Raw genomic sequence first — 25,892 nt, forward strand, 5'->3', positions numbered from 1 at the left:
GTCTATTTAACTTTATAAGAAGCCAACAAACAAAATGGCTGTACCATTTTGCATTCTCACCAGCAGCGAGTGAGAGTCCCAGTCACTCTGCATCCTCGCCAGCACTTGACATTGTTAGTTGCCAGGCCAGATGCTTGTGCCTCTGTGTTAGAGAAAAAGAGAACTGGTTCTGTCATTGTGGTGACAAAATTTGTCATAACAAACTCTATAATATTTCCTTATGCCAAGCAAGGAATATTATTGGCTTCTGTAGGCTTGGAGTTATATTTGGGTTTTTCAGGCCATGTTCGTGCCTCTATCGAGAGAATGCTGGTTGATTCAATTTGTGTCTTCCTATAGGTGGATGGAAAGGGGTCCATCAAAGAGCTCTTTCCAACAGGAAAACAGCTGGAGCCATTAGTTGCACCTCTGGCAGATGGAAAAGTGGCTGTGGGTCAGGATGATCTCACCGTGGTGCTCAATGAGGAGGGGATATGCACACAGAAATGTGCCTTGAACTGGACAGACATACCAGTGGCCATGGGTGAGACCACCATAGCTGCTGTTTCCCACCGTGGGCTGGGGTTGTGCGCCATCCTCACAGAATGGAATCCCTTTCATAGCTTCAGCATACTGTGGTTACAGTGTCATTTACTCTCAGTTCCCCTTCCTATAAGTAGACAAGTTTGTAAGATCATAAAAATGGGATATTCTGGTTTTTGTAGGAAGCTGGGTTTTGCCCCTGCGGGGGAAAGAAATGAGCAGAGTTGTGTGTTTTAGGAAGTGATTGTCTACTGCTGTATATTTTTACTTCTTAGTCCTTTTTGTTATACCTTCTTTTTAATGGTTTTATTGTGTCCTCTGCCAGATAGATTACATTTGGAAATTAGTGGTAATTCCTTATTTATTCCTGTAATACATGCAACTCAATATTGAAGTGTTTTTGATGTGGTGGTTATCGCTTCTGCTTTTGTAGCTTGGAGGTGCACATTGCATTTAGATGTCAGTCTCTGCCCTCCATGTTAAGGGTTTCTGCTCCTACACCTGCCTCAGGCTCTCAGCAGTGGCATTGCCTGGAAGCATGTGACCACCCTTGCAGCAATTCATTTTCAGTCAGAACAGTGAGCATTTTAAAAATAGTTACCACTGTGGAGGGGGGCGTACAGACATGCCATCTTTAAAGACTCTAGCTGGGGAGGTAAAGATTCCATCTTGGATAAAGAGATAAAATAAGGCACCATTGGAGCGGTTAAATTGGATGAGCTGAGATTCAGTAGTTGAGAAAGGGGAAGTTCATTGTTCAACTTGTCAGGAAGAAGTTTCATTACATAGGTACGATTGGACTGGACCAGGCAGGGAGACTGCCCTGGCTAAAACAGGTGGCTCAAATTGTGGAGGAATAAGGATAGTGCCGGTTAGAGGCCCGTGCAAACGTCTCACAGAACAGTAGATTCCTAAATGGTAAATGTTTGGATAAAAGCATCAGGTTCTAGGGTATTTTGGTGGTGTTTAGAGATGAACGGTTCAGAAGGAAGATAAATCAAAAGGACAATATTTTATAAGGCCTGAGATTATGTATATTAACAAGTTTGAGGGGCTCAGAGCTGCGCGAGAAGCTTCGTGTGGTATTCTAGGCGGCCCTTGTTTTCCCTTCAGAAGAGGAGCTGTGGGAGAACTGATGAAGATGTGTGTAATACGCTTGAAGGATGTTTCTGATTCCCTAGTATGAGTTCCTTTGTTAGCGCCCATTGCCTTTGGCAGTGTTTCTCAGAAACAGTTCTGTGCCTTAACATACTGAGGTGGGGAGAAGGCATTCTTTCTAGGTAGGGTGGGAGAATCGCCACCGGACAGAGGAAGACTAAACTCCTTAGATGGTGTGCATTTTAAACTTCATTTATATTTCTGCTCTCAACTTTACCACTTCACCCAGGCCCCAGTCATCGTGGAACCCCCCCCTCACTGAGTGATCATCACACGTGCTGTTGTCTCTTGATTTCTTCTCTGCCTGGCCCTGTCCAGCTCACATGACAAGGCCCTATTCAGTGGTACTTCCCCCTGTGAAGTCTTCTCTGATGCGCAGGCAGAATTAGTCACTTCCCCTTGTTGCTTCCAAAGCTCTTTCAGCTTTTCCTGTCATGGTACCCACACTGTCTCACTGGATACAGTTGAGCTGTCTTCTGTGCTCATGTAGGAGCCCTGTGAACCCTGGACTCATGTCTTGATCCACTTTGAGTAGGGCCTGAAACATAGCCTTTTAGGAAATGCTTGCTGAATAGGTGAATCACTGTCATTGTTGGCAATTTGTTATATATCTGCTGTATACCAGGCCCTCTGCCAAGTTTTGAAGATACAAACAGATAAAGACCATCTCTGTCATCAAAAAGTTGAGGAGACTGGGCAGTGATAAGAGTGCTTCTATTATAGATTACCTTTTTCATTAAATTAGACCAGATTAAAGGAGAGAAATTTTACAAATTTATACAAATTAACACCAAAGGGAATTGTACTAGCTTTTAAAAAGGAGGCCAGCAAAAAAAAAAAAAGGTAAAAAATCCAACACAAAACCACATTTATTTTACTTTATTTTTTTTTTGTAAGATGAAAAATACCAGCCTAATAACAGTGATGGTGTTCAAAGTGATAGAAGTATTACTTAGGCCAGGTCCCTTCTGGCTGTAAATTTTTTACTGTATTTAGAGTGTAAATTGCAAACATAATATGAAAAACTTTTTATCAGAAAATAAGTGAGGAAAATAAATTCATAGGAAGTTAGCCAGACTAAGAAACTACAAATACATTCTTTGAGGTCACATTTCTTTTTGATAATGATGCCATCTAGTGGTTCATTTCTTACTATTTTTTTTTACATTTAAAAAATTTTCAGTTTTGTGATAAAAAATAACATAAAATCTATCACCTTAACCATTTTTAAGCATACAGTTCAGTCATTACGCATATTCATATGGTCATGCAACAGATTTCAGAATATTTTCATCTTGCGAAACTAAAACTCCGTATCTATTAAGTAACAACCCATTTCTCTCTCCCTCAGCCCTTGGCAACCACTCCTCTACTTTCTAGATACCTCACATCAGTGGTAGAAAACTGCTACCCTGAGAATGCCATCCAGCTGCCTTCTCTGTAACCATTAAGCATATTAAGCATCAGGTGGAGTGTGCATCTTTTCCCTTTGAAAATCTTAAGCAGAAATAACTTTGGCCAGAAATGTGGAGTTCTTTTGTTAGCCTCATTTTAGGGAAAAAAGAAGTTACCTTCCTCCTGCCCTTCCTAAGAGAATGAAAGAAGAGGTCATGTAACCTTATTCTCCCTCTGATGCATTGTTAGGGGCAGCTGCCACTGACCTTTCTCTGGCTTAATTTTGTGACTGGTGAGAAAGGGAGCAGGTGAAGCTTTCACCCAGTCCTTTGGAGGAGATGATAGGAGTGGGATCAGGTCACTGTCAGCGAAGCTGGATGCGTCCTTCTTGTGCAAGAGATTTCTCTTAGCATCACTTGGACAAAACATTTTTTCCCTTTGGATATCACAGTGTAGGATCCTGACTTGGTATTTGACTAGTGGACTATTGGGAGATCCTGTTTAAGTGCAGCTTAGAAATGGGAGCTGAAGCAGTTCATAGACCAGATCTGCAATTCAAGGTGTTCTTTCTTGTTTAGAGCACCAGCCTCCCTACATCATTGCAGTTTTGCCTCGATATGTGGAGATCCGAACATTCGAACCAAGGCTTCTGGTCCAGAGTATTGAATTGCAAAGGCCCCGCTTCATTACCTCGGGAGGGTAAGGAATTTCTTTTTTTACTGTAGCTGCCATATTGCAAAGCTTTAAAATCACCTATGTCATCATAAAGCCTGTGCCCTTTTGCTGATACTCTTATTCCTGCCCCCAGATCAAATATTATCTATGTGGCCAGCAATCATTTTGTTTGGAGACTCATTCCTGTCCCCATGGCAACCCAAATCCAACAGCTTCTCCAGGACAAGCAGTTTGAACTGGCTCTACAGCTTGCAGTAAGTATTGTTTCTGAGATATGGATCTGAGTCTGCCTTTCTCGTTGTTCAAAGCAGGTTTTTTTGGTTTAGATGTTTATATTTGGTTTAGACTGGTAGAATAAGCACAGAGCTCAAAGTTAGGAGACTTGGATTTGGGATCTGATGCTGCCATAAACTCTAAAGAATTTCATATTTTCAGTTTGCTTATCTGTAAAATGGAGAAGAATGCCAAATATCTCCTAGAATTAATAAGACAATAAAATAATTTAATAGATACGTTACAGCCTTGAAAAATTAAAGACAGTGCAGGTATTAAAGTAACAATTAAAAATGTAAGACCGCAGTCTGGTTAAATGCAACAACTGGAGGGCCACTCAAAATCCCTTTCAACAGTAGTTCCCCTGTGTTTGGATAGGCAGGCCTTCTTCAGGTATTCTGAAACCACCTCATGTTACTGCATTTGAGAAGGCTGCACTCTTTATGGCTGCCGCTGTCCTTGAATGTTTCCATGGGATATTGTTCATAGCCGAGGTTCATAGCCAAGTAGTAACCATGCTCTTATTTTGGTGTTTCTCTCATTGCCGACTTTTGGAAACTGATCTCTGAGATTTGTCTTATTCTTTTAAACATCCCCAGTGGTGATTATTGTCTGTAGAGAGTGGATTTGAGTTTAGGAAACAACCAAAGATTATTCTGATCCTACTCATTAAATTAATTTAGTAAAAGAGATTTTTATGAAGATAGTATTTTAAAAGCTTACTTTTTAGAGTATCTTGTCAGTTCTTTCTGAAAGGAAAGCAGTGGTTGCATGTTTTGGAATTTATGTTTGTAGTCACATGTGGTAGATACTTTTGAGAAGTAACATTCATCTTGGATATACATGTTCTGGATTTAAAACAAAAATCCCGTCTTAATAGTTAGGCATGTTTAATATCCCATAAAGAATGTTTCTTTCTTAGGGCATTTAATGTCAACATCTTACTAATTTTTTTTTTTTTTTTTTTGCCACCTATGCATTGCCCTCCGTTATTTTATTTTCATTTTTAAAATAATGAATACCCATGAATCCACCATCTTACCCAAGAAAAATAACTTATATAACCTATATGTTCCTCCCCATCCCATCCCTCTACCTTCCCTCGAGACATAGCCATTACCCTAAATTTGTATTTATCACGCCCGTTAAAAATGTGTTTCTTGTTGAAAAATCTCAAATAAACAACCTAACTTTACACTTAAAGGAGCTAGAAAAAGAACAAACAAAATCCCAAACCAGTAGTAGGAAGGAAATAATAAAGATTAGAGCAGAAATAAATGAAATGGAAACTAAAAAACAATAAAACAAATCAATGAAACTAGGAGCTGGTTCTTTGAAAAGATCATCAAAATTGATAAACCATTAGCCAAAGTCATCAAAAAAGAGAGGACTCCAATAAATGAAATAAGGAAGAGGAGAATTAACAATCGACAACACAGAAATGCGAAGGATTATAAGAAAATTATGAAAAATTCTATGCCAACAAATTGGACAAATAAAAGAAATGGATAAATTCCTAGAAACATTTAACCTCCCAAGACTGAATCAAGAAGAAATAGAAAATTTGAACAGACTGATTATCAGCAGTGAAATTGCATTAGTAATCAAAAAACTTCCCGGGGTGCCTGAGTGGCTCAGTTGGTTGAGTGTCCAACACTTGATTTCGGCTCAGGTCATGATCCCAGGGTTGTGGGATTAGCCGTGCCTCAGGCTCCATGCTGAGTGTGGAGCCTGCTTAGGATTTCCTTTTTCTCTCCCTCTTTCTCCCACTCTGCCCCTCTCCCTTACTTGCTTACACACTCTCTCTCTAAAATTAAAAAACAAACAAACAAACAAAAAACCTCCCAAAAAACAAAAGTCTAGGACCAGATGGCTTCACAGGTGAATTCTGCCGAACATTTAGAGAAGAGTTAATACATATTCTTCTCAAACTATTTGAAAAAAACAGAAAAGGAGGGAAACCTTCCAAATCCATTCTATGAGGCCATTACCCTGATACCACAACCAGATAAAGACACTACAAAAAAAAAAGAGAGAGAGAGAGAGAGAGAGAGAACTACAGGCCAGTATCCCTGATGAACACAGATGTAAAAATTCTCAATAAAATACCAGCTAACTGAATCCAACAGTACTTTGAAAATCATTCACCACAATCAAGTGGGATTTCTTCCTGGGTTGCAAGGGTGGTTGAATATTTGCAAATTAATCAATGTGTTATGTCACATCAAGAGAAAGGATAAAGAACCATATGATCATTTGAGTAGACACAGAAAAAGCATTTGCCAAAGTACAGTATCCATTCATAAAAGACTCTCAACAGAATAGGTTTAGAGGGACTGTACCTCAATATCATATATGAAGAACCCACAGCTAATATCATCCTTAATGGGAAAAAAAACTGAGAGCCTTTTCCCTAAGGTCAGGAACAAGGTGAGGTTGTCCACTCTAACTGCTTTGTTCAACATAGTACTGGAAGTCCTAGCCATAGAAGTCAGACAACAAAAAGAAATAAAGGCATCCAAATCAGTATGAAAGAAGTAAAAGTATCACTGTTTACATGACATGATACTGTATATAGAAAACCCAAAAGATTCCACCAAGAAACTGCTTGAATTGATAAATGAATTCAGTAAAGTTTCAGGATGCAAAATCAATCTACAGAAATCTGTTACATTTCTACACACTAATAATGAAATAGAGGAAAGAGAAATTAAGAAAACAATCCCATTTACAATTGCACCAAAAATAATAAAATACCTAGGAATAAACTTAACCAAGGAGGTGAAAGGTCTGTACTCTGAAAACTGTAAAACACTGATGAAAGAAATTGACAATGACACAAACAAATGGAAAGGTATTCCATCCTCATTAACTGGAAGAACAAATGTTAAAATGTCCATTCTATCCAAAGTAATCTATAGACTTAATGCAATCTCTATAAAAATACCAATAGCATTTTCCACAGAACTAGAACAAACAATTCTAAAATTTGTATGGAACCACAAAAGACCCTAAATAGCCAAAACAATTTTGAAAAAGAGGAAGAAATGAAACTGGAGGTATCACAATCCTAGATTTCAAGATATGCTACAAAGCTGTATTAACAAAAGCACTATAATACACAAAAAAACAGACACATAGATAAATGGAACAGAATAGAGAGCCCAGAAATAAACCCATGATTATATGGTCAATTACTTTTCAACAAAAGAGGCAAGAATGTACAATGGGTAAAAAACAATCTCTTCAAAAAATGGTGGTGGAAAAACTAGGCAACAGCATGCAAAAGATTGAAACTGGACCCCTTTCTTACACTATACACAAAAAATAAGGTCAAAATGGATTAAAGACCTAAATGTGAGACCTGAAATCATAAAAATCCTAGAAGAACACAGGCAGTAATTTCTCTGAAATCAATCATAGCAATATTTTTCTAGATATGTCTCCTTAGGCAAGGGAAACAAGCAAAAACAAACTATTGGGACTAGATCAAAATAAAAAGCTTCTGCACAACAAAGGAAACAGTCAACAAAACTAAAAGACAACCTACTAAATGAAAGAAGATACTTGCAAATGACATACCTGATAAAGGATTAGTATCCAAAATATATAAAGAACTGATATAACTCAACACCCAAAAAATAATCCAATTTAAAAATGGACAGAAAGCATGAACAGACATTCTCCAGAGAAGCCATACAGATGGCCAGCAGACATTTGAAAAGATGCTCAACATCACTCCTCATCAGGGAAATGCAAATTAAAACCACAATGAGATGATACATCATACCTGTCAGAATGGCTAAAATCAACAACATAAGAAACAAGTGTTGGTGAGGATGTGGAGAAAAACTGGAGCCTTCATGCACTGTTGTGGGAATGCAAATTGGTATAGCTACTGTGGAAAACAGTATGAAGTTTCCTCAAAAAATTAAAAATAGAACTATTATATGATCCAGTAATTCAACTACTGGAATTTACTCAAAGAACACAAAAACACTGATTCTAAAAGATATATGGACCCCTGTGTTTATTGCATTATTTACAGTAGTCAAGATAGGGAAACAATGTAAGTGTCCATTGATAGATGAGTGGATGAAGAAGATGTGGTATATATACACAGTGGAATATTTTTCAGCCATAAAAAGAATGAAATCTTGCCATTTGCAACAACATGGAGGGATCTAGAGAGTATAATGCTAAGTGAAATAAGTCAGTCAGAGAAAGACAAATACCATATGATTCCACTTATATGTGGAATTTAAGAAGCAAAAGACCAAAGAAAAAAAGAGACAAACCACAAAAACAGATTCTTAACTATAGAGAACAAACTGGTAGTTATCAGAAGGGTGGGTAGATGAGGGAAAAAAGTGAAAGGGATTAAGAGTACACGTATCATGGGGTGCCTGGGTGGCTCAGTTGGTTAAGCATCAGACTCTTGATTTTGGCTCATGTCATGATCTCACAGTTCATGAGATTGAGTCCTGTGTGAGCACGGAGACTGCTTGAGATTCTCTCTGTCCCTCCCATACGTATGTGTGCATCTATGTACTCTCTAATAAATAAACATTTTTAAAAAAGAGTACACATATCGTGATGAGCACTGAGTATTATATAGAATTGTCAACTCACCATATTGTACACCTGAAACTAATATAATACTACGTTAATTGTACTGGAAGTAAATTTTAAATGTTTTTTTATTATTATTTTTTTATTTTTAGAGAGTGCAAGTGGGGAGAGTGGCAAAGGGAAAGAGAGAGAGAGAGAAAAAGAGAAAGAAAGAATCCCAAGCAGGCTCCACACTCATTGCAGAGCCCAATGTGAGGCTCAATCCCACAACCCTAAGATCATGACCTGAGCTGAAATCAAGAGTCGGATGTTCAGCCGACTGAGCCACCCAGGCATCCCTGTACTGGAATTAAATTTAAAAATTCCTTTTAAGTTTATTTATTTATTTATAGAGTTAGAGAGCATGAGCAGGGAGAAGCAGAGAGAAAGAGAGAGAGAGATTGCAAAGCAGGCTCAGCACTATTAGCGTGGAACCGGATGTGGGGCTTGAACTCACGAACTGTGAGATCATGACCTGAGCCGAAACCAAGAGTCAGATGCTTAACTGACTGAGCCAGCCAGGCGCCCCTGTAATTAAATTTTAAGAAGTTGCTTCTTGTTTAATCATTTACATATATCTGTGTGCTAGAATATGTATTTAGTTTTTGAACTTTAAAGGGTATGATGCAGCACATAGCTTTTTTAGTATCTTATTTTTCTCCACAGGAAGATCTTGGGTCTTTTCAGTGATCTTCCTGCTGCAGTGGAGAAGGTAGAAGTGGGTTTCCATTTTTCCTTCTCTTTTCTAGACTTGTGCTTAGTAGGTATCCTGTGCTGTGATGAAAGAAGGTTGGTTAATACCATCTTCGCTCTTGAGGAACCTATTTTTTCTGTAAAGAAATTAAAGAACTACATGAAACTTTCAGAGGACAATTAACATACTAAAGTTTTTACCATTGACAAAACGTGGAGCAAAATTTTAGCCAAGGGACAGTTCCCTGTGGGTTGGACACGGCATCCCCAGGTTGGACCCTTTCTGAATAGATCAGAATCAGGTGAGGAAACAGAGAATGCTAAGAGCCTGAGGAAGTGGAAGAAGTGAAAACAAGTGTGGAAACCGTTTGGAGCCCATCCTGACTGGAGCAGAGGGTGATGCTTGAATGTCTGGGAATAATCCAGATAAGGAGGCTGTGCCAGGTGTTGAAAGCCTGTAAAGCACCCAAGAGGGCTTAGACCAGGTGTGGCTGCATGGTGATGGTGGTCTAGACAAGGCAATTGATGGCACAAGGAAAGGAAAAGAAGGGAAAAATGAAAAGACAGTTTGAAGGAAGAAATTAAACCTAAAGATGGGTTTAAAAGAATATAAAGGGAATGAAGGGTTATAAGGGAGAAACAAAAATAATAAATAGCTTACTGTGAACAGCACCTGTCCCTACTGTGCCAGCTACGTTAAATGTCCTTTGATCCTTGAGCATGCCTGGGTTCCCTCTGTCACATTAGGGCCTTACACACGTGCTGTCCTCTTTGCTGGGAAAACACACTCTTCTTCCCTTCCATCTGTCAGCTGCCCAGACTCTCCTGGTTAACTCCAGCTCAGCCTATGTCTTAGTCCACATTCCTCTTGGTGTCCTTCTCAGACCCACTGCTCAGACTAGACTAGATACCCCTCCCATGTGCTTCTGTCATCACTCACCCTGTTTTGTTTTGGTTTCGATTTTTTTGTGTTTTTAAACTAAACTCTAGACTTGACTCAGATTTCACCAGTTTTTCCATTAACGTAACGCCCTTTTTCTGTTCCAGTTTCAAGTCCAGAAATCACGTTGTATTTAGCTGTTGTATGTCTTCAGTGACCTCTGATATGTGACAATTTCTTAATCTTTCCTTATTTTTCATGACCTTGACAATTTTCAGGAATACGGGTCACACATATTTTGTGGAAACCCAGTTATATTTTAATTACATAATTTCTTCTCAGTCTTTTGGTTAGAATATCAGGGCAGTCTGTGAGGGCAGATGCCATGTGGCTGTCTTATACACTTTGGTATGTGGACCTCACAGGGTGTGTCTAATACCTAGTATATACTGAATAAATATTTGGTGAGTGAGTGAACTCTTACCTATTCTGCTGTCTTACTAGGAAATGAAAGATGATTCTGACAGTGAAAAGCAGCAACAGATCCATCACATTAAGAACTTGTATGCCTTCAACCTCTTCTGCCAGAAGCGTTTTGATGAGTCCATGCAGGTCTTTGCTAAGCTTGGCACAGGTAACAAGCGGGTCTGGCCCTGGGATAAGGACTTCATGGAGGGAAGGGAAACTGGAAAGCACAGAAGAAGTGATACTAGACATCTGAGACCAGTGCTCATGTCAATTGATCCTCATGCCTCACAGGATCTGGTGGGTGACCACAGGTTATATATTTACAGCCCTCATCTTGTGTATCTGGTCTCACCCATAAACACAGACTTCCAGTTGCCCACAGTGGTTTACCCTTGCCATTAGAGAAAGAAAACAGAAAGTAATTCAAGTGAACAAGTGTGTATTCAGTCATCTAGTATTTATTGAATGCTGTTCTAGGCAAAAGTCCCTGACCTGAGCTTAGTAGGATTAAACAGTAGGTTACTTTTGAGAGTCACACAAGGCAGTGCTGCAAAGCCCTTCCTGTTCTCAGAGACCTACAAGCTCTCTAGACATTAGAACATGGTTGTGAGGGGCAGGTACGCTGGAGTCTGACTGTTGACCTCAGGCAAAGTTAGCGGACCTCTCTGTGTTCCAGTTTTCTCCTCTGCAAAGCAGGTGAATAATAATACTTAAAGCATTGTGAAGATTATGTAAAGTGCTTAGAACAGTGCATGGTACAGGATAAATGCCAAATAAAGTTAGCTTGTTGTTAGTATTAAATTGTTTTGTTTCTGTATACTCTGTTTTGGCTTAATTTAGGTCCGTTTATATATACTTGGTTTGACTCTATATAATATTTATCCCTTCTTTTGTTTTGCCTTTTTTTCTCCTTCCCTCATCATTGGCCAATAATGAGCTAAAGATAACTCCCTGTATCAGTTAAGGTTCTTGGTTGTGAGCAATGGAGACCAGTTCTGGTTAATTAAAGCAGTATCTGGATAAATGAAGCGTGGTTTCTTGGAATATTAGGAGAATGGTAGGTAGACACAAAATTAATGGAGACCAGGCTTGGGAATGATAGGAACCAAGGGAGCTCCGGAGGACCTCCCAACAAGAAGCAGGAAGCTGGACAGCAATCCCTTTGGAACCAGGACAGGCTGAGCAGTCCTCCACTGGCACTGTTACTTCCTGAGCTGTTGCTACCGCCTGTTACCACATCCTCAATGAAAAGTGCCCCCCACCAGCTTGTATTAGCTATCTAATGCCATGTAACAAATCACCCCAAAGCTTAGTGGCGTAAAATAACAAATCATCTGTTACCTCTCCCGGTATGTGTTATGGTTAGGAATTTGGGAAGGAATCAGCTAGGCAGTTATTGCTTGGGATTTCTCGTGTGGTTGTAGTTGTATGTTGGCTTGGCTATCTTCATCTGGAGTCCTGACTAGGCTAGAGGATCCACTTCCAGAGTGGCTCATTCTCATAGCTGACAAGTTGGTGCTGGTTGTGAGCTGGAGGCCTCAGTACTTATCCAAGTGGGTCCCTCTGAGTGTCCTCATTCCTAGTGACTGGCTTTTCCTGGTGTGAGCAATCCAAGAGACCTCAGTGGAAGCCTCAGTGCCTTTTATCATAGTCACTTCTGCCATATTCTTATGTGTTCAAGGCAGGGGAACACAGACCCTACCTCTTGCTGGAGGAGTATCAACATTACATAAAAGAACCATGTAGGCTGTGATCTTTGTTGGTGTGTACCATAACTGCTTGTCATCCTTGAGTCACTTTCTCAAGATTAAGGGTATCTAATTGACCAGGATTGGGTCATAGTCTCACACCTTCTGACTTTACTAGGGGTGGGGAAAGAGGTTGTGGCTACCCTTTGCTTCTGAAGGCAAATGTAGGTGCCTAGAACTATTCTCCAAGACCACATGTGGTATGGAAGAAGGAGCTCACCTATTTAAAAAGAGGGGTGAAAGCTGGGCAACCTGAATCAATAAATTTGTACCATCCTTCCTCTGAATGAACTCATTTGGGACATTTATTTTCAGTGTTCTACCAGCTCTTTGGGAAAACACTGGAATAATAAGCTATAAATGCCATAGTAACTTGGTACTTTTTCTATGTGCCAATGATAATTGAACCCCAATCCTAAAGCTTTAAAGTCAGTCTTAATGAAGTTAATATCTTTTAATTTATTCATTCCACAAATACATACAGTGCAGTGCACTTCACTGGGCTCCAAGTAACTATAACCAGACAAATTCTGCTTTCAAAGAACAGTCTCGTAGGGAACTAAGGCCCAAGTGGACCCTTACCAGTGGCAGGAGGAGATGTGTGCTGGTGGTGATGTTGTCTAGTGGGCAGCATCTCCACTGACCTCAGACTAAGGTCTGGTCCTCAGGTCCAGAAGTGGATGTTCTTAGTATATCCAGAGATCATCGGACTACCAGTATAGTCTGACCCTGACGAAAATCACATGAGACCAATATATTAACAGAATATCCCTTTATTTATTTACAGTAGAGAAGCCAGATCTCTTTCCAGTGGCTAGAATATTCATACAGGGCACCCAGGGCGCTCTTTTTTATGTGTATTGAGGTACAGGCATTTTGTTATGATGCTTTGAATGTGGTTCTGCAAAACCTTATATTCTATAATAAATAACTCGTGTAGGGGCGCCCGGGTGGCTCAGTCGGTTAAGCATCTGACTCTTGTTTTCGGCTCAAGTCATGATCTTACGGTTCATGAGATTGAGCCCCGTGTTGGCCTGTGCTCTGACAGCACAGGATTCTCTCTCTCTGCCCCTCTCCTGCTCGCTTGTTCTCTGTCTCTGTTTCTGTCTCTCTCTCTCTCTCTCTCTCTCTCTCTCTCTCTCTCTCAAAGTTTAAAATAAATAAATCCTTAATGGGACATAACAAGGCTTGTGGGAAAAATGGGATTGGGGCAGACCACTCAAGACATAGGCAACTTTGTAAGTGGAACACTAATTAAAACAATAACGGTCCTACTAAAACTAAATTCCCACTGGTGTTGGTACCCAGCATGACAGTGCTTGGCAATCTTGAATCCTGGGGCTGTGCTTTCTCCTTTGAGATACAAATCTTTGAGAATATTTGCTTCTAATAGAAACTAGTTTCATCAAAATAAAGCGTCTCATCCTGGATATAGACTTCTTTATAAGCCCTCAAATAATTAATATGGGGAGAACATCTTTGCTTCATTTTGACTCTCAGCTTTTGCAGGTGGTTTAACTTAATAAAAAGTGTAGCGGTTTCGAAGCTACTAACCAGCCACTCCTTGGGCTAAAAAAGGTCACTTTTCAGTACTTTCTTAAGTCTCCCAGTATAATTAGGCTTTCTCTTTAATTATGAGGAAGCTTGCCTGGTCACTTGAAAACACTAACAAGTTGGGGAAATTTGCATACAAACACACAATTTTTGCCTCATAATGATCTCATTCTCCCACTTACCAACTGTGCATGAACTAATTCACATGAAAGAAACTCAGGTTGTAGCAGAAAAGAGTGTACCTGGGATGCTAAGTCAGAAGAATGCTTCAAGAGCACAGAATGGGAGCAAAAGGAAGTTTTGTGGAGGCATGTTCTGAGCCAGAGCGAGGCCAGGCTGCAGAAAAGTCTCAAATGGCTGGAATATAATACTACCGGGCCCAGTGTCCTTTCATCCCTCTAGTATAGGATGGACTGGGCCCAGGTTTGCTTTCCTGCCCTTTCCTTTCCTGTGTTCCACGGATAGGCTTCTTACAAGGGTGTCCTATTTCTAGCTTTTATGAGTCAGGAAGAAGCTGTGTCTCCTGCCACTGGGGACATGGGACCTGTGAGTGGTCTTTATCAAATCTATAAACCACCCTAGACTTGATACAAAAATTTTTGCATGTGTGGGTTTTTCTAGAGAGAGGATCAGGACCTTTTATCAAATTCTTTAAGATGTTTTAGATCCTAAAGATGTTTAAGAACCAGTATTTTAGCAGTATTTCCTTGTGGTAATCCACAACTTGTACATAAAAAGCTCTAATGCAAAGTAGAAAGGTAAGTGGTACCGGTATTTGCATGATGGCTTGATAAGAACACACACTGCATTGAGGCCCTGGGGTTTTGGCGTCTTGAGTGGTTGAGTATGATATGAATAAGATAATTTTTATATTTCTTGAAGCCCATATCTAGATCTTGAAATTGAGCCTGTTGAATTGGTTCACATAGTATATTCATTACTTATTCAGTCAACAAAAATTTTATCAAGCTTCTACCATGCACTGAAGACAATTCTGGATACCATGTCATGCGCTTATATTCTGATGGAGACAGGGCAGACAACGAAATAAACAAGCAAAATTATAATATGTTGGGAAGTGGTAAGTCCTAAGAAAAATAAAACAGGAGAAGGGGGGTAAGGAGTACTGAAGATAGGAATGAGCATTGAAATTTGAGATTAAATGATCAGGGAAGGCATCTCTGAGAAGTTAGGGACTGAAGGAAGCTATTGAAGCAGGCACACGTCTGGGGAGGTGCTCTGCAGGCAGAGGGAATGGCTAGTGGAAAGGCAGTGAGGTTGAAATGTTCAGGGAGCAGCCAGATCCATGTGGCCAGAGCAGAGTTGATCTGTATCATTTGTTCTGTATAAGAAATATAATCCCATTGTTAATTATTTGTCTGTATTACTGGGGATTTGATGTGTGGCATAATCCTGGACTCAGCCCAAAGGCAGATCAGATAAGCCTGGTCAGCACCAGCTCTGCCTTCAGTCCTGGGCTTCTCGGATAAATAAGACATGTTGTGTGTCCATAAAGACGTTGCATGTAAAACTGCTCAGTAAAACATTGGAATAAGCATGAAATAGGTCTTCAGGCTCGTGGAGAACTGAGTCAGGAGGTCTCAAGAGGAGGGGAGAGAGGAGGTAACCTGGGCCCTGGAAGATACAGGGGAAAGGAGAGTGTAAAGGAAGGCAGGTGGCAGGAAGACACAGTTGTGTCTGAGGATCTGTGAACCACAGCTCAGTGGGATGTTTGTGGCGCTGGATAGATCACACTAGAAGGAGAAGCTGGGGCCAAATTTCAGAGGACCTTAAATGCTGCAAGGGAGTTCAGACATCATATTAGAGGCTTTGGGTGATTGGCTTTGGGCACACGGTTTTAAGTACAATGACACCCTCAGAGCCCTGTTTGTAGACACACACTGTGGTGCAGGAGGCTGATGGAGGCTCACATTGTGGGCCACCCTTCCTTCCAGCTCCCCAACAGTCATCTTCTTTCCTCAGACTGTGTTTCTGTGTGGCCACCACGTACAACTGTCAACTGTCCCATTTGGCCATTCAGGTGCTGCTTCTCACGAGTGTCTTCCTCACATTATCATGATTCTCTGATTTTGAGGAACACGGTCTTCCTGGCTGGGCAGAAATTTTGTGGCCAGACACAGGTTCCTTGGGGATGATATGGGTCCTGGAGGGTTCAGGGCTGTGTAGCATTTCTCTTCTGGTCTGTTTGCGTGGTGCTCGCCTCCTTACAGAAGGGACCTGGCCTTCTCATGTTCCTCCAACTTTAAAAAAATTTTTTTAATGAAAATAAAGTAATGCTAGTACAAAACATTATTAAGGTGTTAAAGGAAACAAAGCTTACTCCAGATCTAGCCTTGACTCTCATTTTGTCTCCTTCTCATCCAAACTTTTTCCACATGTCCACGTCTTAATGTAATTATAATCATAAAGGTGTACGCTTTTATAGCTTTTGTCACGTAAAATTGTTAGAGCGTTTTTTCATGTTGCTGTGTGCCCTTCATAATTATAATTTGTGATGATTGCATTATAATCTCTTAGTCGAATGAAAAATACGTTCTTATTTCTGCTGCTGAAGAAATTCCACATTGTTTCCAGAATTGCATCGTTGCAAATAATGATGGTAACATTACCTGTTCATTCAGATGTGTTTTCCCCCTCCCATTTGTAGACTATTTTGTTAGAGTGAACTCCTAGGAGTGGGATTAGTGGGTCCAGGTGCTTTTTTCCTTATTGAGGTAGCAGTATTTTTTGCCTTGACAGTGTAAAAAGGATTCAGTTTCATAATATTTCAAGCACTGGGTAGTATCATATAAATTTTTTTCTACTAATTAAATGGATATAAAAATGTGTACATGTTTTTAGTGTGTACTGTTTTCTTTTATTAAATTTTTTTGCTGTTTTTTTTATTTTTGAGAGAGAGAGACAGAACACGAGCAGGGAGGGGCAGAGAGAGAGGGAGACACAGAATCCGAAGCAGGCTCCAGGCTCTGTGCTGACAGCTCAGTGGGCCTTGAACCTACGAGCCATGAGATCATGACCTGAGCCGAAGTCAGAAACTTAACCAGCTGAACCCCCCAAGACTCCCTGTACTGTTTTGATTCTTAACGTAACAAAATGCTTTCCCCACTTACTTATATTATTTTCTTGTCAGATATTCCTGTCTTTTGCCTGTTCATTAAATGAATTTTTTTTTTTTTACCAATTTGTGTGGATTTGTTTTATATAATCAACTTAATCTCTTGCCATATATGCTGCAAATATATGCCCTAGCCTGTCGTTTGGCCATTTGTTTTAGTAATATTCCTTTTTTGACAGATAAGGTCATTGATCTTTTCAACTTTAATTGCCTTATCAGTTTTTCCTGGAAAAGTTTTTCTCCATTTTCAGAGAGCTCATAAATTTTCAGTTCGAATTCTGCATATGTGTATGTGTCCATGAATGGAATGTAGAGTCAAGCCATTTTTGTGATGGTTTGGTGAAATATAAATAGTGCTCAAATTATGTAAGTGTATATAGCTCATTGAGTCGTTATGAACTTGGAGTCATTCCTTTTTTAAAAAAGGCTATCTTGGGGGAGCCTGGGTGGCTCCAGTTGGTGGAGCATGTGACTCTTGATCTCAGAGTTGTGAGTTCAAGCTCCATGTTGGGTGTAGAGATTACTTAAAAGATTAAAAAAAAAATTCTCAAAAAAAATCAGTCTGGAACTTATTTTGCCATAATAATAGTCTCATTTTATTGGCTCCTTAAATTGCTACATGATTCTTCCTGGGCAATCACGTTTACCTTCCGTTTAGATCCTACCCATGTGATGGGCCTGTACCCGGACCTGCTGCCCACAGACTACAGGAAACAGCTACAGTACCCTAACCCACTGCCTGTGCTCTCGGGGGCTGAATTGGAGAAGGCACACTTAGCTCTGATTGACTACCTGACACAGGTAGGTATAGTACAGAGGTGTGTGGAAGAGTTTGCCTGGGACTTCTAGAACCTGCTTTTCTATGACATGGAAGTGAGGGCCTTCTCTAAACCACAGGCATATTCTGTAAATGAATCCTGTAGCAATCACGGTGGGCTCACACATTTCATTCTCCTTCATCTCCCTGTTCATTAATACCATTGAGCTATTTGTTGCCAAATCTTAATACCAGGAAATTTACTTGATTTCTGGTAAATTTACACTAAGGTGTTAAAGGAACTAAAAAGAATAAATTTTAGTTGATAGAAAATAATAATTTTTTTGAAACACTTTTTTGGAGCATACATACTTGTGGAAAAATGTGTGCTTTCCCCAGGAAAATATAAACCAAAAGTGCAAATCACTGATAACTCTCCCACCCAGAGAAAAGTAATCATTATATTGTTGTCCTTCTAGATCTTTAGAGCCACACTAACCTTCTTTATTGTGCTTCACGGATGCTTTTTTTTTTTTTTTTTTTTTAAACAAATTAAAGTTTTGTGCCAACCCAGCATTGAGCAAGTCTGTCGGCACCATTTTCCCAAAAGCATTTACTCACTTCGTGTCTCTGTGTCACATTTTGGTAATTCTCACAATATTTCAAACTTTTTCATTATTATTTATAATTATTATCTGTGATCATTGGTCTTTTTAATTTTTTTTTTTTAATGTTTATTTTTGAGAGACAGAGACAGAGCATGAGCGGGAGGGGAGCAGAGAGAGAGGGAGACACAGAATCCGAAGCAGGCTCCAGGTTCTAGGCTGTCAGCACAGAGCCCGATGCAGGGCTTGAACTCATGAACTGCGAGATCAAGACCTGAGTCAAAGTCAGATGCTTAACCGACTAAGCAACCCAGGCACCCCAAGGAACCATTCCCTTTTTTCTTTTAAAGTCTTTATTTATTTTTGAGAGAGAGAAAGAGAGAGACGGAGTGTGAGCAGGGGAGGGGTAGAGAGAGAAGGAGACACAGAATCCAAAGCAGGCTCCAGGCTCTAAGCTCTCAGCACAGAGCCCAACGTGGGGCTTGAACTCACAAATCATGAGATCATGACCTGAGCCGAAGTCGGTTGCTTAACCTACTGAGCTACCCAGGTGCCCCCCAAGAAATCATTCTTGAAAGGAAGAGTCAGTTGATGTGGCAGATTTCATTACTGTCTTATTTTAAGAAATTGCCACAGCCACCCCCACCCTGAGTCATCAACGTCGAGGCAGGACCCTCCACCAGCAAAAAGATTACAACTCTCTGAAAGCTCAGATGATAGTTGGCATTTTTTAGCAATAAAGTATGTTTAAATTAAGATATGTACATTATTTTGTTAGACATAATACTACCATACCGTTGTATGCAGTGTGAAATAAATTCATTCGACTTGCTTTATTGAGATGTTCACTTTATTGAAGTGGTCTGTCTGGAACCAAATCCACAGTGTCTCTGAGGTATGTTCCTATATGTGTTTGTGAATTCAGTTTTTAAAAAATTTACTTATTGGATTATCATTGCCAGTGGATATCAAACTAAAGTTGTTTTATAGCTTACTTTTTAAAATTTAGCTTACTTTTAAAAAATCTGGCTGTATACTGAGCAAGTTCTTTCCTATCAATAAGTATTCTTCTATAACATGGTTTTTTTTAGAGGGAGTATTTAGATTTAAGTTTATTTTTCAGTTTACTGTTATGGATTGGTAAGTGAAATTTTCAGGTAAACACTGAAACTAATGTTTCCATTAAAGACTTTTCACCCTGAACTTCTCTCACAAAGGGTTACTATTAATTTCCTGGGCACTCACCCAGAGTCAGAGAACTTAGCAAATGTTTTCCCCTTATATATTCTGAAGACCTCTGTAAGGCATCCCCTGGCCAGGCCCTGAGAATTACTGCTAGGCAATTGTAAGCCACCTGCTTCTGGGTTAGTAAATGTCCTTTGGGTCTGATCAGGCATGCATGGCCTTGGCATTTCCTTGACCTTGGGCTCCAGGGCTATCCAGCTGTGGCTGGTGGCCTGCAAAGAACATACAGACATGCCTCTGTCTGCACCCTGCAGAGCTCATGCAGCTGTGCCAAGTGAGAAGTGTTCCTAGGGCAGACCATCTCCTAAGCCCGTGGTGATAAAGAAGGCTCTCTATTGCCACTGTGTTGCATTAAGACTCCAAGCACACACTTTTCCCTGGACTTCTGTACTGAGATTTGGAATGTGTGAAGTTAACTGACACTGTTACTATGCCAGAGAGACAATGGAGCGGATAAGACTGTGGGCACTGCCAGACACAAGATAATACAAACCAGATGATTCTGTTTATATGAAGTTCTAGAATAGGAAAAACTAATCTCATGATAGAAATCAGATCAGTGGTGTAAGGGGTGGGATCCTTTCAGAAGAACGCAAGGGAACCTTCCGGGTTGATAGAAATGTTCTGTTCCTTGATTGGAGTCGTGGTTACATGCACGTGTGTGTCCGTCAGAATGGATCTCATACTTTTAAAGGACACATTTTATTGTATGTTACTTCTACCTCAATAAAGTTGATTGAAACAAGAAGAAGAAGAAGAACATGGGCTTTGGGATTAGACCCTAATTTGAAACTCGCCTCTGCTGCTTGTGAGAGATGTAACATCCATGCCTTGGGTTCTTCACTTGTAAGTGGAGAGAATAATACTTGCATTTGTTTTAGATTTAAAATAGGATAACATAAAGTTCTTGGCGTAGTGCCTGGTGTGCAGTAACTACCCAATCAATAATTGTTACTGTATCTGTGGCAACTTGGCATTCATCTGTTTTGATCCCTAATAAAAATTATGTCCTAATGTGAGATCAAGGTGGGTATGTGAACTGTTTTGGAGGTCTTTGGCATTACCTGGTAGCTCAGGTGATAAGGACGATTTAGTCCTGGCCTTGACCCTACAGTTTTGGGCCTTCGCAGAAACGAAGCCAACTGGTAAAGAAGCTGAATGACTCTGATCACCAGTCTAGCACCTCCCCGCTTATGGAAGGCACTCCCACCATTAAATCCAAGAAGAAACTGTTGCAAATCATCGACACCACCTTGCTCAAGTGCTACCTGCATGTGAGTCCTCCAGGCATTCGGGTACCAACAATTCCCAGTCTGCTGAAACTGGGAAAATGCTACTTTGGGGTACTTGCCACTAGTAAAAGTGAAATGTTTGATGATGGGAACCACCTGGTCTTTTCATGACACCTGTGAGCTTCTTGGAATTAAGAGGATAAGGCAAGATATTGCCCCAGAATTTGCAGTGGGCTGGTCTCTGGTAAGATTGGGGTTAGTGCTACAGGGTGGATGGGGGCAGTGTTTCCTGAATGCATCACCTTCTTTCCCCCACTCCCCTCCAGAACATTAACATCTGTTGTGTGAACGAGCATGATGCCGTAAAAGCCACTACCTGTAGTCCTGAAAAAGGGTGGTTTGCCTTCTCTTGCTTGTGTTGACACCCTGGCCTTTCAGCCTGAGGCAGGCCTGGACTAGGTGGGGTGGGGGCTCCTCCATGAAGCAGGACTTTCTGCTGAAGTCCTGCTTCATATGCAGACGAACGTGGCCCTGGTGGCCCCTCTGCTGCGCCTGGAGAACAATCACTGCCACATCGAAGAGAGCGAGCATGTGCTGAAGAAGGCGCACAAGTACAGCGAACTGATAATCCTGTATGAGAAGAAGGGGCTCCATGAGAAAGGTGGCTGGATGAGGGTTCCTCTCATCTGGGAGGGTCTCTTACATGTAGATCGGGGAAGCCTACTGATGTGTGATAACTCTCCCATGGGGACGCACCTTCTGGAAGAGGCTTATGACCTTGTTTTTGGGCTTCATGGCCAGCTCTGCAGGTGCTGGTGGACCAGTCCAAGAAAGCAAACTCCCCTCTGAAAGGCCATGAGAGGACCGTGCAGTATCTGCAACATTTGGGTAAGTCCAGCTTTGAAAGGGAAGTGGGAAAGGATTGTGTTCCAATGGACCCAGTCTCCCTCCATTTCTGATTCTGGCTGGTCAGTGCCCTCTCTCTCTTGTGTTCGCCCAGCTTTGTTTTTACTTTGGGGTAAAAGCCCTCCTGTGGTGGAACTGTGACAGCCCAGTAGAGCCAAGCAGCCCTAGGTGACTGGTGCTTGGACAGAACTATCCCTGGAAAGTAAATTCTGGGGCAACCTGTGCACCTGCCTTCCCGGTCCTATGGGCAGGTGGGCTTCACCTGTTAACTTTCCCCTCCAGGCACAGAAAACTTGCATTTGATTTTTTCCTACTCAGTGTGGGTGCTGCGAGACTTCCCAGAGGATGGCCTGAAGGTAGGTCACGGGGGTGTCTTGGGTTTATCTAGTACCATGCTTGGTCCTGATTCTAGTTAGGGCAGTGGCAGATGAAGGGGGAGGGAGGATTCATGCAATTTCTCTGGTGTTCAGAGGAGTAGACTGGGAAATACGAGACAGCAGTGTAATGTAGCACAGAGAGCCTTGCGCAGACACTGGGGGATCTGCGATCTAGGCTGTTGCACTAGCTACAGGTGCCATCTTGCACACCCTTCCGCCTTCAGAAGTCCACTTGACCCCTCCACCTGGGTGTGTGTGTGTGTGTTTGGTGGCAATGCAGACAGATTGTTCCACCACTGGAACTCAGGTTTGTTCCCACAGATATTTACCGAAGATCTCCCAGAGGTAGAGTCCCTGCCGCGAGACCGAGTGCTTGGCTTCTTGGTGGAGAATTTTAAGAGTCTGGCTATTCCTTATCTGGTAAGATCTTTTTTGGGATGAACTAAAAACCTTTAAACATGGGATCCAGGACCACATGGGTTAGTTCTTGGGCAATTTGGATTAGGGCTTGTGTCACTTGGGATTGGTAAGAATGTAAGGAAGATGATTTCAGCATCCTCTGAAGAAAGAGATCTTGGTAGATGAAGCTGGAAATGTAATTTTTTGATGAGTGCCTTCTAAATCTAGGTAAAGTACAGAGGAATAAAAGAATGACGCTCGAGAAAAACTTCTCTAGGCCACGTTTTACAGTCACTCAGCAGTGACCACAGGACAACCACATTGGTTTTAAGTACTAGAATGCAGCTGTTTAACCTTAACTCCGTGGGCTGATGTGAGAGTTTAGAGGATCATGGAACAAAATTAATAAAGGAGCTTAGATTGCAAATCAAGAAAATAATCTCTGATATTTGTAGGTTGTATTCTAAGACTTCGTGGTGGTTTTAAAAGAGCTATCGCTTAATTAGGGAACAATCTGGATGGGACCTGTTGGGCCTTACAAATGTGAGGGAGACTGGGTGACGGAACTGGGTCACAGTGCAGAGGGTACCAGATTGACCTGTGTTTTGCCTCAGGAACATGTCATCCACGTTTGGGAGGAGACAGGCTCTCAGTTCCACAACTGCCTAATCCAGCTGTACTGTGAGAAGGTGCAAGGTCTGATGAAGGAATATCTCCTGTCCTTCCCTGCAGGTACCAGTTCTCATAGGCAGCCAGTTGGTCCTGTGCTTTAGAAGTGACCTGGGGACCTGAGGGTGACATGTGGCATAGGGAAGCAGACCCCACTCTTCCCTGCAGGCCCAGATGGTGGGAAGTTCCTCAGGATCCAGGGAAGCTAAGTGATCTAGCAGGGGAGACTCAGGCCCTTGTCTGGATCTGGGCATCTCTGAGCATCACCCTTGTGGGTGGGGGAAGGAACAGGTTTGTCTGCAAGATGACAGCTGTGCCGATAAGAAACAGGTTTGCCTACAAGGGTGTTTGTGCAGCTTGTTTTTCTTTTTACCTCAAGCTGATGTTTTGGGGTCACGTAGAGACCATAAACTGAGAAAAGTCCAACTGGAACCCACTGCGGAGGCCCTTTCTGATTATTGTGGTGATATCATTCGTTTTTCTTGATGACCCTACATTGCTGCCCCATAGCATCCTTTCATATTGAGTTTGGTTTTCTTTAAAGGCAAAACTCCAGTTCCTGCTGGAGAGGAAGAAGGTGAGCTGGGAGAATACCGACGGAAGCTCCTTATATTCTTGGAAATTTCTGGCTACTATGATCCAGGCCGGCTCATCTGTGACTTCCCTTTTGATGGTGAGTGTCTGCCTTATGGCCAGAAGCCATTCAGCAGAAGGCAATGCAAAAACTCCTCTTCCCTTTTTCCCCAGTGCCCTAGTCTTCCCAAAATTTGGGCCTGGAAAAAACCACGTGTTTCAGGCCAGTGCTGCTGTTCTGTCCCATCTGAAGACTCACTTTTGTACCATGACTGAGAGGAGTCTCTTCTGGGTGTGAACCACTTGGTAATTGATGGCCAGGTTGAAACCTGTTTTATTGCATCAGTACATGTTCTTGGTCAAGATCATTATTTAGCAATATTTGTGATCTGGCATAATTTGTCTGAAAAAGACATGTTTGTCTGATGTATAAGCTCCGGAAGAGCAGAGACCAAGTGTTAACTTTCTTTAGCTGGAGTGCTTGGCACATTGTCGGTGCTTACTTATCATGCACTTGGTCTCTTCCGGTGAGGGTTCTTAACCCATTTTAAAAGTGATCACAGGGGCGCCTGGGTGGCGCAGTCGGTTGAGCGTCCGACTTCAGCCAGGTCACGATCTCGCGGTCCGGGAGTTCGAGCCCCGCATCAGGCTCTGGGCTGATGGCTCAGAGCCTGGAGCCTGTTTCCGATTCTGTGTCTCCTTCTCTCTCTGCCCCTCCCCTGTTCAAGCTCTGTCTCTCTCTGTCCCAAAAATAAATAAACGTTGAAAAAAAAAATTTTTTTTAAAGTGATCACAAAACAGATGGGATAAAGTACCTCTTAAAATATCTCCCTCCACCCTTTTTTAAATTTTAGCAGTTCTCCTTGACAAAATCCCAAGTAATAAAAATGTTGTCACCCATTTGTCTAACAGCTTAACCCCTGGCCTGTGCTTACACGGTGTGGCGATGGCCACTTAACGCTGCTTCTTCCTCCCAGGCCTCTTAGAAGAGCGCGCACTGCTGCTGGGGCGCATGGGGAAGCATGAGCAAGCCCTCTTCATCTACGTCCACATCCTGAAGGACACAAAGATGGCTGAGGAGTACGTTGACCTTGCCACGTACCACCCAAGGAGTCTAACAGCTGGCCCCACAGAGAGAGGAGAGGCGGGAGAAGTTAAGAAGGCCACCTCCCCCCCCCCCCCCCCGCCCCCCGCCTCCTGTACTGGCCCCCGATTGTGGCGCCATCAGGAGGCTGCTCAGGAGGCAGCATTGATGACCTCTGTCTAGACATGGCTGCTCTGGCCTTGTCTCACCACTTTCTCCCTTGCAGGTACTGCCACAAGCATTATGACCAAAATAAAGATGGCAACAAAGATGTAAGTAGTGACCCTGGCCCCGGGAGCATGTGCGCTTTTCACTGTCCCTCAGAGTACACCTCACCCTCTCTCGTTTGGCCATAGGTGACACTGGTGTGAATTGCTAAGATCACTGATTGGTTTTGCATGTGTTTATTGAGGAAGAGGCAGGGTGACCGTACATCCTGGTTTGCTTGGGATATTTTCTGGCTTATGGTCATCCACGTGATTATAAGTAGCGTCCCTGCCCCTTTACTTTCAAAAGAGTCCTAGCTTGTATGGTAAATTATGTCATCAGCCTGTTGAGAAGGAACATCTAATGGTTGTGATAAGGGGCACTTACGTGCGCCATCTAGAATGCACTTGGATCTGTCAGTGTCTGGAAACACTTTTGATCGTCCTACCTAGGGATATGGGGGTAACTGGAATCTAGGCGGTAGAGGCCAGAGTTGCTGCTAAACAGGGTGCTAAAATTCAACAAAGAATTATGCGGCTGCAAATCTTGAGTGCTAAGGTTGAGAAATCCTGCATTAACTGGTACCAGTAGGAAATTACGACATCTCATCTCGGGTTCATCTTCTCTGCCAAAATGTGATAGGGCCTCAGCCTCAAAGCCAGATTCCTTGGAGGGATCTTTTTTGAGTCATTTTGCAGTGTTGGCATTTTGTCAGTAGTATAATG

The 25,892-nt window shown here is 41.7% G+C and overlaps 1 protein-coding gene across 1 annotated transcript in view; it reads left to right on the forward strand.

Annotated features, from left to right (window-relative positions):
• The window catches only part of VPS39 (VPS39 subunit of HOPS complex), a 46,587-nt gene that overhangs the window by 16,777 nt on the left and 3,918 nt on the right, over window positions 1-25,892 (forward strand). Inside the window, exons 8-21 of the mRNA XM_043554163.1 lie at window positions 340-523; window positions 3,654-3,774; window positions 3,884-4,004; window positions 10,712-10,841; window positions 17,772-17,914; window positions 20,851-20,994; window positions 21,472-21,613; window positions 21,754-21,840; window positions 22,141-22,214; window positions 22,557-22,655; window positions 23,249-23,366; window positions 23,848-23,976; window positions 24,854-24,956; window positions 25,187-25,232. Coding sequence (XP_043410098.1) covers window positions 340-523; window positions 3,654-3,774; window positions 3,884-4,004; window positions 10,712-10,841; window positions 17,772-17,914; window positions 20,851-20,994; window positions 21,472-21,613; window positions 21,754-21,840; window positions 22,141-22,214; window positions 22,557-22,655; window positions 23,249-23,366; window positions 23,848-23,976; window positions 24,854-24,956; window positions 25,187-25,232 — 1,641 coding nt within the window. The remainder of the gene's footprint in view (window positions 1-339; window positions 524-3,653; window positions 3,775-3,883; window positions 4,005-10,711; window positions 10,842-17,771; window positions 17,915-20,850; window positions 20,995-21,471; window positions 21,614-21,753; window positions 21,841-22,140; window positions 22,215-22,556; window positions 22,656-23,248; window positions 23,367-23,847; window positions 23,977-24,853; window positions 24,957-25,186; window positions 25,233-25,892) is intronic.

This window comes from Prionailurus bengalensis, chromosome B3 (assembly GCF_016509475.1).
Source record: "Prionailurus bengalensis isolate Pbe53 chromosome B3, Fcat_Pben_1.1_paternal_pri, whole genome shotgun sequence".
NCBI classification, from domain to species: Eukaryota; Metazoa; Chordata; class Mammalia; order Carnivora; family Felidae; genus Prionailurus; species Prionailurus bengalensis.